Source organism: Orcinus orca, chromosome 12 (genome assembly GCF_937001465.1).
Source record: "Orcinus orca chromosome 12, mOrcOrc1.1, whole genome shotgun sequence".
Classification (NCBI taxonomy): Eukaryota; Metazoa; Chordata; class Mammalia; order Artiodactyla; family Delphinidae; genus Orcinus; species Orcinus orca.
In genome coordinates, this window is record NC_064570.1 from 540,662 (window position 1) to 557,310 (window position 16,649).

The 16,649-nt window shown below is 38.9% G+C and overlaps 1 protein-coding gene across 1 annotated transcript; it reads left to right on the forward strand.

Moving 5' to 3' along the window:
• Positions 1–32: 32 nt before the first annotated feature.
• Positions 33–14,556, forward strand: DYNLT2 (dynein light chain Tctex-type 2). Its single transcript, XM_004278846.4, has 4 exons — positions 33–195; positions 8,489–8,695; positions 11,479–11,637; positions 13,678–14,556. Exons 1-4 carry the CDS (start codon positions 88–90, stop codon positions 13,786–13,788), a joined length of 585 nt encoding a protein of 194 aa, XP_004278894.1. The 5' UTR covers positions 33–87; the 3' UTR covers positions 13,789–14,556.
• The last annotated feature ends 2,093 nt before the right edge of the window (positions 14,557–16,649 follow it).

The window sequence follows — 16,649 nt, forward strand, 5'->3', positions numbered from 1 at the left end:
CGGCCCTCCCTGCGGCGCACTTCCGGCTCCCGCGGCGCAGGCGCGAGCGAAACCCTGTCGCGGAAATCGTCCGCGAGAGCCTGCGCGATGGAGAAGCGGGGCTGGGGTGGGAAACCGCCCTCGGCCGCGGCGCCTCAGCAGCCGCCGATGATGCCTCGGAAAGAGAGGAGGCCTAGCATGTTCGAGAAGGAGGCAGTGAGTGAGGAGACTCGGGACGAGGGCCAGCCCCTGGGCTGCAGAGCTCCGGCTTTTGTGGTGTAGACCCTAGACCACCGCGCTGACTGAAACAGCTTCTTCAGTTCTCTTCAGATTTGTTCAGCTCAGGTTTCCTAAGAGGCGCTTTCCCCAGAAATACGTAATTTTAGTGTGTTTAGTGCCACCACAACCGCAGCTTTACCAGCCAGAAGTAGGTGTACGTGTGCTGTGCTTCAAAATAATAATAATAATAATATTTGGATTGGATATAACAAGCAGAACAATGAGATGTTTTGAGTTTTTGTAAACAGCAGCAGCCTCACTATTTGAGGAACGTACGAGAAAGTTAAATTGAAAATAATTCTGTTCATTAACTTACTGTCTGAAATTAATGCAAAATGACATTCAGTTTTATTGGTGGTGTAACACCATGATTTCTGTATGAGCATAGTGTGAAAACCATTACAGTACAAAACTGTAATCATAGAGCTGGGACTTCTGGTCCACTTGCCTATAATTGTTTCTTTTCATACCTACTTCGTGGGACCCATAATCAACAGGATGAAGGAGAGATAATAGGCAAAACACTAATTTTTTTTTTTTTTTGCGGTATGCGGGCCTCTCACTGCTGTGGCCTCTCCCGTTGCGGAGCACAGGCTCCGGACGCGCAGGCTCAGTGGCCATGGCTCACGGGCCCAGCCGCTCCACGGCATGTGGGATCCTCCCGGACCGGGACACGAAGCCGTGTCCCCCGCATCGGCAGGCGGACTCTCAACCACTGCGCCACCAGGGAAGCCCAAAACACTAATTTTTGAAGATCCTTATTTCAAATAACAGAATCCTTCCCAACCCCCCCCCCAAAAAGTCATGGCAACATTTCAGGGTTCTAATGACTGCTCTTTGGTGTCTACATTTTACAGAGGAAAGAGAAACAAAAGGAGGAAAAATAAATAGGGCAAGTTCTCAGAACCAAGCAAAAGCACAGCAAGGCCAGAAACCTTAATATATTGGATTTTAAATTCATGCTCCCAGAAACTTTGTTGTATTGCCTCGTAATAAGTCTGAGAAAAAGATAGGTCGCCTGCAGTAATGAAAAATATTTGTATTTTGAGGTGCCTTTTATAAACTTACTGTCTACTGAAGATCTGAAGTCTTGAAAAGTGAGGAAGTCTGAATCCAAAAGGAGGGGACGACAGATAGGTTCACTTGGTATATAGGCCAGAATCTGGGGAAAGGGGGACATGGACCAAGGCAGTTCTTGCTTATTTGCTATGAATGTGATTAACCATAGCTGCCTTTAAAATCTGGGCTTCTACAGGTAAGAAATTTGAATTGGGAAGAGACTGAGAAAAGATTTCACAAATGCTCACTAAATGTGCCTGAGGGCAGTGAGTCACTAATTAGTCATTCCTAACTTTCAGGTAGCTGATTATTCTCATGATCCTGAGCATAAGAAAGATTAGGACACACAATTTAATGGTTATAAATGTCTTTTGATTTTCTCTCTCGTGCATCCATTTATTTTCTTCTACTAGTAGCAACTCAGTTTTCCTTTGGAGAATTAACTGATTCCCTATTGGATAGAGTTTTGGTGGAACTGTCAGTCACCTTCCTTAACTTTGTGGTGAGGATGAGACCAAAACTAGGCTGATTAGATGAACTCTTCCTGTAATAATTAAAGAAAATGATTGAGGTTAATTTAAATTGAAGGTGGCATACTGAACTGCCTCAAGTGTCAGACTCTTTAGGCTTCTCTTCCATTCTGTGAGCTACTCCATATCTTTCCAATTAGTTATGTATATGGTTAACAAGATTCCGTGCTTATTGCTTGCAACCAAAGATTCCAAAACCATAAACAAATTACTGAAAATTGAAAACTTGGTTAGTCTCACTTGTCTACGTACATTTGAAAATCTTTAATACTAGCAAACAGGTTTTAGAAATACATTAATGTAATGGCATCTCATGACCATGCTCTTTTTTTTCTAGGATTGTAGGCTCAACATAAGGAAATGCCATATCAATAGGTTAAATAATTAAACTCAGATTGTTTTAGTAGATACCAAAAAGTTCTTCATATTTAAAGCCTATTTCTAAGTTTTGGAAGTGACTACAAAGATTTTTCCTTAATTAAGAGATAAAATACTCTTAATAAAGAGAATACTAAATCAGAAAGCCAATATATATATGGAAGAAATGGCAGAGATGTGAGTTTTCAGCATATTAGGATCTCTGATTGTTATTTTTAAACCACAAATGCATGCCCTATCCCCAAGGAATTCATTGCAGTTGAGAGCCACTATTAATGATATAATATAGTTGTATCCCTTGGGTGTATTGTGAGAGGAAAAGAAGATGGCAGTACCCTGGAGAAGCATTCTATTAATCAAAAAGAACAAAATAAAGATTTCATTTTTAAGAGGTTTGGGGAGCTATAATGCTTCTCTTCCACAACTAAAACATAAAGCAGTCTGACAGATGATTAAAACAGCAGGTTTATTTCTGATTAAGGACTTCTACTAGAAGCCAACTCCTACCAGAAACTACAGAAAATTACACAAAATGTATGAAGTACTTATTTCCACTGGCTGGATGTAAGGCAAGACAGGATTGTGATCTTTGAGAGATTACAAACAAGAAAGGTGAGCCCCAAGATTTCCCCTAATGTACTGCCTGGTGAGGGCTTCCAGCCCATACCTTATGGAGATGTCTCCCTTAGTTGAGAATGATTTGGGAGTCAGGGTAGTTCAGGGTGATATAAGAGCAGAGTATTAGAGAGGAGAGAGCTGTACAAACAGTTCCCAAGATCTGCAGAGGATTTTCCTCAAGTCTTCAGCTTAGTACATCAGTGCATCTGGTGAGGAAGTCAGGTGTGGCTAGAGAAAGAACCACCCAAAAGAAACAGAAAAAAATCCTTGGACTCACACAAAATAGTTTTTTTTTTTTTTTCCCACCAGTAAGAATGGAAAACCATGTAAATCATAGGGCATTGGTTAGAGTGCTAAGAAGTGTATTGTCTAAGTATTGGGGGAAAAAGACCCTAGACTTAGGGTTTTCTCTAGTTCAGCCTATCAAAGCTTAAATTGGATTTTAAATTGCCTCGTAATAAGTCTGAGAAGGATTACAATGTTTCCAAGTTGCTACATTCTAGAAGAAAGCTCAAGAATGCATGTGGGAATACAAAAATATACAGCAAAAACGGAAAGTAAGATTCACAATATCTGGTATTTAATTAGCATACCTTCAAAGAAGCGGAATAGTACAACTCAAAATGGAGAGAAGAAACAAAACACCCAGAAATGATAAAAAGATAGTATAAAAGGACACTAAAGTGGTTATTATAAAATAGTTATTGTATTATATTAGTTTTCATCACATTAAAGCAGTTATAAAATACTGATATTATAAAAGAGTTAGTATGTTCTATTCAAGAATGAGGAGAGGGACTTCTCTGGTGGTCCAGTGGTTAAGACTCCATGCTCCCAATGCAGGGGGCCCGGGTTCGATCCCTGATCGGGGAACTAGATCCCACGTGCCACAACTAAGGATCCTGCATGCCTCATTGAAGATCCTGCATGTGGCAACAAAGATCCTGCCTGTGGCAACAAAGATCCCGCCTGCTGCAGCTAAGACTTGGGCACAGCCAAATAAATAAATATTTTTTTAAAAAATCATAAAAGATTAAGCGTGGTAAATCCAAATCAAACCTCTACAGGTGAAAAATATAATGTTGGAAATGTAAAATAAACAGTGGAATTAACAGCAGATTTGACACTGCAGAGCAGGCTTAGTGAATTTAGAGACAGCAATAGAAAATCTGACATGAGCTATGGGAAATTTCAGGCAAAAACTTTTATTGTCTTTGGAGTCCCTAAGTGAGGAGAGGGGACAAACTGACCAAGACTCGAGAGAAAACTCAAATAAAATCAGAGATTAAAGAGAAGAAATTAAAATTGATACCACAGAAATACAAAAGATCATAAGAGATCACTATGCCAACTAGTTGGACAACCTAGAAGAAATGGATAAACTACTAGAAACATACAACCTTCCAAGACTGAGTCATGAAGAAAGAAAAAATCTGAATTGACTGATTACTAGTGAGGAGATTGAATCAATAATCAAAAACCTACCTAAAACAAAAGTCCAGGATCAGATGGCCTCACTGGTGGATTCTACCAAATATTAAAATAAGAATTAATACCAATCCTTCTCAAACTCTTCCAAAAAATAGAAGTGGAGGGAACACTTCCAAACTCATTTTCAAGGCCAGCATTACCCTAATACCAAAACCAGCCAAGGACACCACAAGAAAAGAAAATTATAGGCCAGTATTCCTGATGAACATAGATGGAAAAATCCTCAACAAAATATTAGCAAACTGAATTCAATAGCACATTAAAGAGATAATACAGCATGATCAAAGGGAGTTTGTTCCAGGGATGCAAGGATGGTTCAACATCTGCAAATCAATTAGTGTGATACACCACATTAACAAAATGAAGGATAAAAATCTCATGATCATTCAAATAGATGCACAAAAAGATTTGACAAAAATTAACACCCATTTATGGTTTTTTAAAAAAACTCTCAACAAAGTGGTTATAGAGGGAATGTACCTCAGCATAATAAAGGCTGTATATCAAAAGCCTACAGCTAACATAATAATGGAAAAACTAAGCTTTTCCTGTAAGGTCAGGAAAAAGACAAGGATGCTCACTTTTGCTGTTTTTATTCACATAGTCCTGGAATTTCTAGACAGAACAATTAGGTAAGAAAAAGAAATTAAAGGCATTCAAGTTGGAAAGGAAGAAGCAAAATTGTTGCTTTTTGTATATGACATGATATTATATATAGAAAATCCTAAAGACTCTACCAAAAAAAAAAAAAACATTAGAATTAAAAAACAAATCCAGTATAGTGGCAGGACACAAAATCAATATAAGAAATTCTGTTGGGTTTCTATGTGCTAATAATGAACTATCAGAAAGAGAAATTAAGAAAACAATCTCATTTATGATTGCATCAAAAAGAATAAAATACTTAGAAATAAATTTAACCAAGGAGGTGAAAGACCTGTCCACTAAAAACTGTAAAACATTGATGAAAAAAAATTGAAGACATAGTAGAAGTATATTTCATGCTCATGGATTGGAAGAATTAATATCGTTAAAATTTCCATAGTATCAAAAGAACCTACAGATTTAATATAATACAATCCCTATCAAAATTCCAATTCCAATTCCAAAAAAAAATCTGATGAAAAAAGTGGGCAGAAGATCTGAATAGGTATTTTTCCAAAAAAGACATACAGATGGCCAACAGGTACATGAAAATATGCTCAACATTACTAATCATCAGGAAAGTTTCATATCAAAACTCACAACTGTTAGAATGGCTGTTAACAAAAAGACAAGAGATAAGTGTTGGTGAGGATGTAGAGAAAAAACATTTGTGCACTGTTGGTGGGAATGTAAATTCATGCAGCCACTATGGAAAACAGTAGAGAGGTTCCTCAAAAAGTTAAAAATAGGACTACCATGTGATCCAGTAATTCCACTTCTGGGTATTTATCTGAAGAAAACAAAAACACTAATTCAAAAAGATATATGCACCCTCATGTTCATTGCAGCATTATTTTCAATAGCCAAGATATGGAAATGACCTGAATGTCCAATGATGAGTGAATGAATGAAGAAGATATGGTGTATATATACAAAAAAGAGTGAAATCTTGCCATTTGCAAAAACATGGATGCGTCTCAAGTGCATTATGTTAAATGAAATGTCAGAGAAAGACAAATGCCATATGATCTCTCTTATATGTGGAAGCTCACAGATGCACAGAACAGATTGGTGGTTGCCAGAGGTTGGGGTGTGGGGAAAGGGCTGGAGGGTGGGCAAAATGGGTGAAGGGGGTTAAAAGGTACAAACTTCAGTAAAATAATAATAATAATATGCTCAAGTGTGGTTTATTCCAGGAATGCAAGGTTGGTTTAACATTCAAAAATCAATGTAACTCACCATATTAACAAACCATTAGGGATGAAAAATAGGATGGAAATTGGTAACATTGCTACCTAAATTAAAGCAGCTCACCCAGTCATGGGTCTAGCTGGATGATGACATATATCTAAGATGATGTCCTATCTCTGTAAAGCATATGCAGTGGTGGAACAGAAAATATGTACTACTTATAATTAGATGTCAAGAGGAGAGGTGGGGAGATTCTGCACTAAACATGCTCTTCCTCTTCCTAACTTGCTTATCACATAAGCTCCCTCAGAGAGGAACAAATCAGAGGGCAAAGAAGGGGAACTATTGCTCCGTAACAGTTTCTGCCACATAGAAACATCAATGGTAGAGAATAAATATTTTCCCATAGTATTCCTGGGAATATGATGTTTAATGTATACACTTTAAACTACTGGTCTATGAAGTAAGGTGTGAAAAATGAAGAGGAGTGATAGAAATATGTAGAACTGTAGGAAAATCAAGATGTAATAAACATTAAAATTAATAAAATTTTAGTAGGGAACAATGGTATTTTTATGTTATACAACTCCTAAAAACATAAAATGTGTTTTTAAATCACCTTAAATGGGACATTGAAAGAATATCACAGGAATTAATGCTTCAGAATAAATTGAAAGAAATTCTTGTAATATAAAAAATTAATTGTAAATAAAAGTTCTTCTGTAAATGCAGAAGCAAACCATGTTCCTGGTTTGAAACGCTATTGTACACTTATGAAGTTATTTATCATTAACATTATTTGTAAACAAGTATTTTAAACTATAAATTATTACCTCAGACCCTGATCTCCCTCTAATCTATTCACCATACAGCAGCCACAATAATCTTTTAAAACTGTAAACTAGAAAATATCACTTGCCCGTTTAAATCCTTCCACTGGCTCCTCATTGTTCTGAGAATAAGAACATTGTTCCTTTTCAAACTCTTAGTCCTGCATGATACCTTTTTGTTTTTAATGTATTTATTTTATTTATTTATATTTGGCTGCGTTGGGTCTACGTTGCTATGCGCGAGCTTTCTCTAGATGCGGCGAGCGGGGCTACTCTTCATTGCGGTGCGTGGGCTTCTCATTGCGGTGGCTTCTCGTTGCGCAGCGTGGGCTCTAGGTGCTCGGGCTCAGTAGTTGTGGCGCATGAGCTTAGTTGCTCCACGCCAAGTGGGAGCAGGACTCGATCCCATCTCCCCTGCATTGGCAGGTGGATTCTTAACCACTGCGCCACCAGAGAAGCCCCATGATACCTTTTTAACCTTATTCTGTTACTACTATTTTCCTCACTCTAAACGATCCAGACACACCAAACACACGTCTATTCTCAGAACATGTTCTTTGTCCTTCCTATTTCCTGTTCCTTTTAGACTTCAGCCCAAACCGGACTGAAGGGACGTCTCCAATTATTCAGTCCAAATTAGGCCCTCATGATGAGTTTCTATCAAGTCATGTGGTTTTATTTGTATACCAATTACCACTATTTAAATTGGCTTATTCATTACCCTATATACGTTTTTATTGTCTGTCCTCCTCCCCACTAGAAGGATAACTCCATGAGTGCAGAGTCCTTGATTATGAGTTAATACAAGTAAAACAATTAATTCCTGGTTATTATAATGAAGTTCACCACTGTAACTTCAGAGCCTAGAGTACTTAACTGAAGCGTAGTAGCCACTAAATAAGTAGTTCTTTAAGACAGGTTGAATGTCATGCAATAAATGTTGAATGTAAAAAGCACAGAAAGATGTATATACCAAATCAATACACTTTTGTTATCTTTTCAATTTAAGACTTAGAAATGTGTTATGTAAATAATTGTATTATTTATTCAAAGATAAAATAATTAAAATTATAAGAAGACAATAAAGGATAATATTTTCATAATGTCAGGGCAGGGAACATGAAAGGTTTTCCTTACATACCAGTCTTCTAGCCACTCAGTTGCCCTCTCAGGGGCCACTCTTGTTTCTAGTTCTTTTGCATCTTCCATGGATGTTCTAAATATATGCATTCAAATTTGTGTTTGTGTGTATTTCTGTTTATAGATAAATAGATAGATGATAGCTATATTCTTTTTTCTTCTTTTACCAAATTGATAGCCAGAAATGAATCTAGGATTTAGCAACCACATAATCATTGAAGTCTTATAATGGATTTCCAAGCTTTGTGTCAGTCCTGTCCCATTGCACCAGGGTTCTTAAAAACGAAATTTCATTTTACAATTAAAAAAGTAATCTCTCTCTCTCTGTCTCTCTCTCCCTCCTTTCAGTATGCACAGATTTTAAAAGAAAGACTGAGAGAATCAATTCATGATGTTCAGTACGTAGAGCCACCATTTGATGACGCAATTGCTGACATAGGTAAAGAATGGAAGAGTACCCTGGCCAAACTAAAGTTTGCTAATTCATATAGAATGGAGCCATTGAAAAAATTCCAGGCTTATTCAGTAGAAGCGAAAGTCCAGCAGATATTAAAGGTAGGTTGATAGATACATATGATAGTAATATCTTAGCTTTGGGGGTTTGATAAACTATATTAAGATTTATGGCCATATAGTTACCCTGATTGATTTTTTTGTAGCTTTTATCTCTGAAAATATGAAAGTACTTTGGAGTCATACTCAATAATCTTCATGTTGATGCTATGATTAAAGCTAGACCAAAAGGAATATTCTTTTGCTATTTCATTTAATTCTTAATTATCCATAAATTATTTATCCTTCAGGTTCCATGTGTCTCCCATATTTGGAGGAATGAATTAAAGAACACATATTGAATATGTGTGAAAAATTGATTCATGATGACGCTAAAACATCTTAAGAACAGGCAGTCCCCAATTTATGCATCGGTTTTCTTCTTCATTAAACCAGCTGGAATCTAAAGTTCATTTAGGACAGTTTGAAACTCAGACACATGTTTTCAGGCTAGTCCAACAAAGCTTCTTCAATTTTACAAAATTAATACTGTAATACGAATACCAATATTAATTATGCTAGTGTTGGTATCTGAAGACTACATGGTTCAGATGGAAAGAATTCCCTTCACCATCTTTCCTAATAAAGGGCCAAATTAAAAACTTTAATTATAGAATGTTTGTTTAAGGGACCACTTTTTCTGAATCCCCTTTTCACCTTTGGGCACCAGGCACCCAGGATTTTTCTGATGACCAGATTCCCTTTGTGGGACTCTACCCAGCCTAATCTCCCTCCCCCACCTCTAATTTACAAGATGCACTCCTTTAGTAATAACTGATGTAAGCTAGCTATTGGGAAGAAAGCATATGTTTAGTTTATTCTGTATAAATGATTAATGGCCCTTTAATTGTATCAAAGTTAATTCTTAAATGAATTAACCTTTATTAATACGGAAGAATATTTAGGAAACCCACCCTCCAACCTCCCTCCACCACCATAGACATAGATACATTTCTAAGCTGAATTAATAATTATCAGATAATATTTGGTAAAGATATTATGGCTCATAACTTCAGGAAATAAATTCAATACAATAAAATAATTATTAATTCTCTGATCTAAACACTAATAGCAAGCATTTGTGATTGAGTATACATTTTGGTGTGTCACTCAGCCCTACTACATAGACTGAGTTCAAGTTTATTGACTATAGTAGAATTTCAAATTGTGTTTGCATGTGATAGCTTATAGAACTGCATTGAGCATGATGGGGTCTGGAACAGCTAATTGGAAATATAGGTGGAAGGCTAGGGGTCATAGAGAGGCCGGGGATTTTCCTTTGCGTTTAGGGAGCATTGAACACAGTTCTAGACACAGAAACAGTATATACTGATGGAGCTTATAGGTATCTTCCTATAGCACGTGCTCTTTATTTATTAAAAATGAACACTTATGTAGATAAAGCCTGGGATCTCTTAGGCAGATTCAGAAGGGAGAATGGATGTCGCTAAGTGTCCAAAAGATTGAGCCAATTGCCTGAAGGAACTAAATTCTTCTAGACCCAGTTTAGATCCAGAACCATTCTAGGAGGGAACCAAAACCAAAAAATGGGTAATTTATTTGGTTTTACTTGCCTATAAAATTACCAGGTAGGCACCCATTTGTTGTCATTAGAACTCAGAACATTGGTTAATTTATCATTGGTCTGAGTCAGTTAATCAAAGCCAGGCACCACCTGCTCACCAGCTTGTTCAGGTCTGCTTATGGTTTGTAGGAAAATGTAGTCCTTCATGGCCCACATCTGTCTCCCCGCCTGCCCCCAGCTATATATTAATTTAGTAACAAACATGAGAAATCTTTGATTTCCTTGATATTCTCCTGGAGGCCACAGAAAAAAGCAGTAGAGTGAGAAGCCATAGAAGCAGAATTAGAAAGAAGTGGCCTTTAATTTGTGGAGACAAGAAGACAGGAATAGGGACTTCCCTGGTTGTCCAGTGGTTAAGACTCTGCCCTTCCAATGCAGGGGGTGTGGGTTTGATCCCTGGTCAGGGAACTAAGATCCCACGTGCCACGTGGCCAAAAAAAGAGACAGGAAAAACATAATGCAGGCTCTGCTCCTGAATTTTAGCAAATACATAAATTTGAAAAACATTTAAGATTCTCTACCTAAGAATTCCTAGAAGCTTTGTTTTAAAATTCCTCTTGTGTCTCCCTAGTAACTGCTTGGCACAGTAATCTAGTAAAGGAAAACTTAAGCTTAAGGGTTGCTAATGAAGGGCAACTGAACATAATTTAGAAACCAAACTAGGGCCTCCCTGGTGGTGCAGTGGTTAAGAATCCACCTGCCAATTCAGGGGACACGGGTTCAAGTCCTGGTCTGGAAAGATTCCACATGCTGTGGAGCAACTAAACCCATGTGCCACAACTACTGAGCCTGTGCTCTAGAGCCCATGAGCCATAATTACTGAGCCCACGCACCGCAACTACTGAAGCCCGCATGCCTAGAGCCCATGCTCTGCAACAAGAGAAGCCACCTCAATGAGAGGCCCGGGCACCACAATGAAGAGTAGCCCCTGCTCCCTGCAACTAGAGCAAGCCCACGCACAGCAACAAAGACCCAATGCAGCCAGATATTAAAAAATAAGTAAATAAATAAAACTAAATTTTCTTCAAAATTATTATTGAAATAAATTGGTAAACATATCAACCATTTAATATTACTTGGTTAGAAATATGTATGTTTTTCAAAAAGTTATATGTATTAATCAGACACATTTTCTACTTCAATTTTTGTTTAGAAAATATTTGGTTTGAAAATTAAAATATTTTTCTTAATTTTTTTAAAGGAAAATCTTAAAGATGTCAAATATGATGATAAAGTCTTCTCTCATTTGTCGCTTGAATTAGCAGATCGCATATTGTTAGCAGTCAAAGAATTTGGGTTCCACCGTTATAAGTTCATTATAAAAGTATTACTCATTCAAAAGACGGGTCAGGCAATCAATGTAAGTACCTCACTGATCAGCATCTACCAAGTTCAACTATGAGGTCTCCCCTTTAAGTGACTTGATATTTATTGCAATGTCTCAAGGGCACTTCCAGATCCTGAGGTGCATCTTGACTGAAAGGATAATTATGTGAACTATATTTTCTTTCACTATGAATTATTTGAAAAATACTAAGCTAGAAATGGTAATTTTCTGTTAATAATTTATTAAATTGTATGGGTATTCTGTTCCTTGACCATAACAGTTTTGACAATTTAATGTCATTTAATAATTGATTAACCAGTAAATTGATTTAGGGCACTAAATAATAGGTATAGGTACTGAGGAAAATACAGAAAATTATATGACATGGACCATGATTGCCAAGGAGTTTTTACTCCAGTCAAGAAAATAAAGCAACACAGTTTAGAGTGTAAGAAAATAAAATGATACAGAGAATGTAATAGCCTAGGTTTTAGCGTCCAGTTGGCCTGGATATGAATCCTGGCAGCAACACACACTGCCTCTGGCCTGGACATAGTTTTTTCTTCTGTAGAATGGGGACGATAAAACCTACTTGCTTATCCGTATTAAAATCCTTAACAGAGTGCCCAGCCCAGAGTCCTCAATAAACAGAAAGGCTTATTTTTTTAATTCAATAAATATTTATTGAGCAATTCCTACATGAGAAAGGCTTATTACTATTACTTACAAGTAAGATTGCAATACCCCGAGAGCTGTGTGCGTTTCTAGCGAGTTGAGCGTGAGTGTGTGGGGTGGGACAGTCTGAGGGGCTCCATGAGGAAGCCTGGCGGGAGGACTTGGCTGGGCGGAAGGCTGCCGCCCACAGGGCAGTCAGCAAGGCTCTGGGGAGGACAGAATTACACCACAGCCTACGTGCACACTCGGGGAGCGAGACGCTTCTAGATGGTGACGAGTGCTCCACGGACGGAGTGACTACTTGGGATTGTCTGGGGACGGGGAAGGGCCTCTGATGTCTGAATGACAAGAAGAAACCAGCCGTGCCAAAGATCAGGGAGAATGTCCAAGCAGAGAAAACACGGAGCGCAGAGACGCTAAGATGGGCGAACTCGCTGTGCTTGACTAATAACCAGAGAGGTTGTGGTGTATTTAGGTAGCCCCACCCCAGAATTTAGCAGCCTATTTGCTCACCATTCTGTGGGTCAGCTTAGCCTGGATTAGCTGTTTGGATTTTCTGCTGGTCTCACGGATGCTCTGGTAGCCATCCAGTGACTCGGCTGGACCTAGACGTCCATGACAGCCTCACTCACAGGTGTGACAGTTGGTGCTGGCTGTTGGCTGGGGCACCTGGGTCCCCCTGCACAGGAGCCATCATCCTCCAGTGGACTGAATGGGCTTCCTTACATGCGGGGCTCCTCACAGCATTCCAGGAGGTGAGAGCACAAGACCTCTTAAGGCCTTTCTTGGAAGTTGCAGTGTTACATTCTTTTGCTCAGAGCAAGTCCCAAGGCCAATTCATATTCACAGGGTGGAAAAATAGACAGCCTCTTGATGGGAGATGCCACAGAGGGTTTTTGACCATTTTAGAGCCACCACAGAAAAAGATTATGTGTGGCTTTGCAGGTGAAGCAAGGAATTAGGGTTTCTCTTTTAACAGCCTGCTCACAGAGTCAATACCATTTTTTAATTTCAAGACAAACTTTCGGTCGAAAATCTTTTAAGGGTGGGAAGAATAATTCCTTATTACGGACTATAACACCGCAGAGTAGTACTGCATGCACAACTACTAGACCCAGATTACAGAGTGCCTCCTGTTCCTGCCCCCGGACACTCTCTGCTAAGGGAGGGTCATTCTGTGTTAGATAACGTACCAGCTCCAGTAAAAGAAAAGATGGACCCAGGAAGCATCACTGTCAAGTCTTTTCAGCAAAGGGAAAATTGGACAAATTACTTTTAAAATATAACTTTCTGAGATAGTGATGCATCTTCTAAACAGTATCAAACATTGTATAGAGTTAAAAATTACTACTTAACATGTTCGATCTAAAGTGGGTCTTCTAAACATTTCTCTCATAGACTGCCAGCAGATGGATCTGGGATGTTGCGTGGGACAGCTGGGTTGCTGCGAAACACGAAACTGAAACTTACGTGGCATTGGCCTTAGTATTTGCTCTTTACTGTGAATAGCTTGTTACATGTACTAAAGAGTGTTTACTTCTCAACTTTTCAAAAATACATGAAATTTATAGATTTGTGAACCTCGTAGTAGTTTTGATTAGCTATATTTTTATATCTCCAATTGAAGCTTCTTACTTGTATTCTTTTAACAACAAAGTTAAAGCTGGATTTCTACCTTTATACTTACTAGTTATCATATTTATTAACATTGTATTACCCCGAAGTATAAAAGTATAAGAGGTATATGTATATGCCTTTTTCATGTATATATACGAATACATGAATGCTTATGATGGATTATAATAGGGGGGAATTATTTATCATCCTAGTTAGGTTTAAGAAAATTAGAATTTGCTACAGGATATTATGATGCAACCTTGTAAAATGTCAAATTAAGTAAATGTTAAGATAGATTTTTGGAAAACTCCCAAAGGCAGATATTTTGAATGGTATCTTAATATACTACATGCATTCTTTTGAAAGAAGTCACCAAGTTTGAAAGAAAGATGTTGATATATTTAATACTTCCCTAACACCTCTCCCTCCAATCAAAACACTTCCAAGTGTGCAGTCTTTCTATTTGCTAGTCCATTAGTTAAGCTCTTTTTAGCTGCAAGAACCGAAAAACCTAACATAATTATTTTTTAAAAAGAAGAAAATTGTATTTCTCAGGTATTTGATCAAGGATCCGGGTTCTTTCTGTCATCCTGCGCTCCCCTCAGATTCTATGTACACGAGTTTAACTTGGTAGAATTAAACCATGTTCTCATGGCTTTATCATCATGATTCACTCCCTGAGCTGGGTTGGAGCTCACCTTCCCTGAAGCACACGGCCATGTGGAGAATGGACACCACTGTCAATCGGGGCTTCTCCTGCAAGGAGGCAGGGGGTGGGCTTGGTGAGCCAAGTAGTAATGTCTGTGATAATTCATACTATTTTCAAGTTATAGTCAGAACTTGAAAACGCATGCCAAACTTAATGGACAGTAAAAATACTGATTAGTTGAATAATCTATAAACAGGAAAACAGAAAGACAGAGGAGAGTTTTCTTTTCACTTGTGTGTTTTAATGCGTTGGATAATCCAGGATTGGCAGTTCCATACTATACAGCATAGACATGATAGCTGCAGCCCAAAGAATCTTTCAAACAGGATTTATTGTTTGCTAACTTTGGTCACAGAAAAATCAGTAATAACAAACCTACGAAGGGCTTCTGTTAAGCAATGTTCCTTCCTGATGACCTCCTCAGGATAAGCACACTTCCCGGTATAGAGCAGATGCTTATAAACGTGACTTTGTAAAGTGAGAATTATGCCTTCCTCCTAGGGTTGGTTTGTGAATTAAGTGAGGTAATATATATAGTCAGGCACTTATGCCCAGCACTTAGCATAACCCTGGAGCATACCAAATCCTGAAATGTTACCTGTTATCATTCAGTTTGACAGCTCAGAATTACCTTCAGTTCTGCTTTCTCTTGCCCTTGTCCCAACCCCCATTCCTACTTAATTGTTAAATTCTATGGATTCTGTTTTTTTTTTTGAAGTGACTCAAAATCATCCCCTTGGGACTTCCTGGGCAGTCCAGTGGTTAAGACTCCCCCTTCCGGGTTTCCCTGGTGGCGCAGTGGTTGAGAGTCCGCCTGCCGATGCAGGGGACACGGGTTCGTGGCCCAGTCCGGGAAGATCCCACATGCCGCGGAGCGGCTGGGCCCGTGAGCCATGGCCGCTGAGCCTGCACGTCCGGAGCCTGTGCTCCGCAACGGGAGAGGCCACAACACTGAGAGGCCCGCACACCGCAAAAAACAAACAACAACAACAACAAAAACACACTTCCCCTTCCAATGCAGGGGGTGAGGGTTCCATCCCTGGTGGGGGAGCTAAGATCCCACATGACCCGCGGCCGAAAAGCCAAAACATAAAACAGAAGCAATATTGTAACAAATTCAATAGACTTTAAAAAATGGTCCACCTCAAAAAAAAACCTGCTGTGATATCTCTTGCCTGGGTCCTCACTCTCTCACAACTATTTCGATAGTCCTTCTTTTATTTATTCACGTGTTAATTGTTTTGTTCAACATATGTCACCACAGAAATCTGAATACCCCCTAATCTGATTCCCTGCTTCTCAAAACTTTATAGCAGGTTATTGACCATCGTTTACATGGTTCACAGAACTCCTCTGTCATCCCACCCGCTCCTCCAGATGCATTCCGAGTTTCTTTCCTTAACAAGGACCTGACTTTTCCCTGAGGAAGAGTCCCACTGCAGCCCTCTCAAGTAAAAGCTAGTTTTTCTCTCATCCCTCATCGCTAATGCCTCAGAGCCAGGAGGTAGGTAGGCAACCCCACTGACTAAAAAGCTCAGGCTCCTGGAAATTTATGCTATCTGGATATACAGCTCTTTACTTCTGTGTGTCATTGCTGCCTACTAGTCCCCTGGCCTGTTCCTTCTCATTTCTTGAAAACCTGAGCTACTGGATTGCAAGCTTCATCTCCACTCAACTCCTGCTGTCATTCTTTGTGACTTCAATATCCACGTAGATAATCATCCAATAAGGCAGCTCTCGCTTTGCACAAGTTGTAGATACTACAGTTTAGTTGAATCACACCAGTCCCCCAACAACATGGTTCACATTTCAGTGACCACAGTATATTAACCGTGAGTAACTTCATAAAGTACAAACTCCTCAGCCAGCTCTTCAGTCCTCAAGTCACTACGTAAATAGCAGGTGGGCGTCACAAGCCTTCTGTCAAAGTCCATCAGTCACTGGTCACTGCACTTCTGGTATTCAGCTCTTCAGGTCACAAGACAGCAAAGCATGTAGTTGTGTTGCCTCCTTGTCTCCCAGTGACAAAACCACATGATGTTTT

Bases quoted from the DNA above. Each gene is read 5' to 3' on its own strand.
- DYNLT2 (XM_004278846.4), top strand. From the start codon at position 88: ATGGAGAAGCGGGGCTGGGGTGGGAAACCGCCCTCGGCCGCGGCGCCT. The intron at 8,696-11,478 runs GTAGGTTGATAG...ATTTTTTTAAAG, and splicing joins AAGTCCAGCAGATATTAAAG to GAAAATCTTAAAGATGTCAA. The intron at 11,638-13,677 runs GTAAGTACCTCA...TTTCTCTCATAG, and splicing joins AGACGGGTCAGGCAATCAAT to ACTGCCAGCAGATGGATCTG.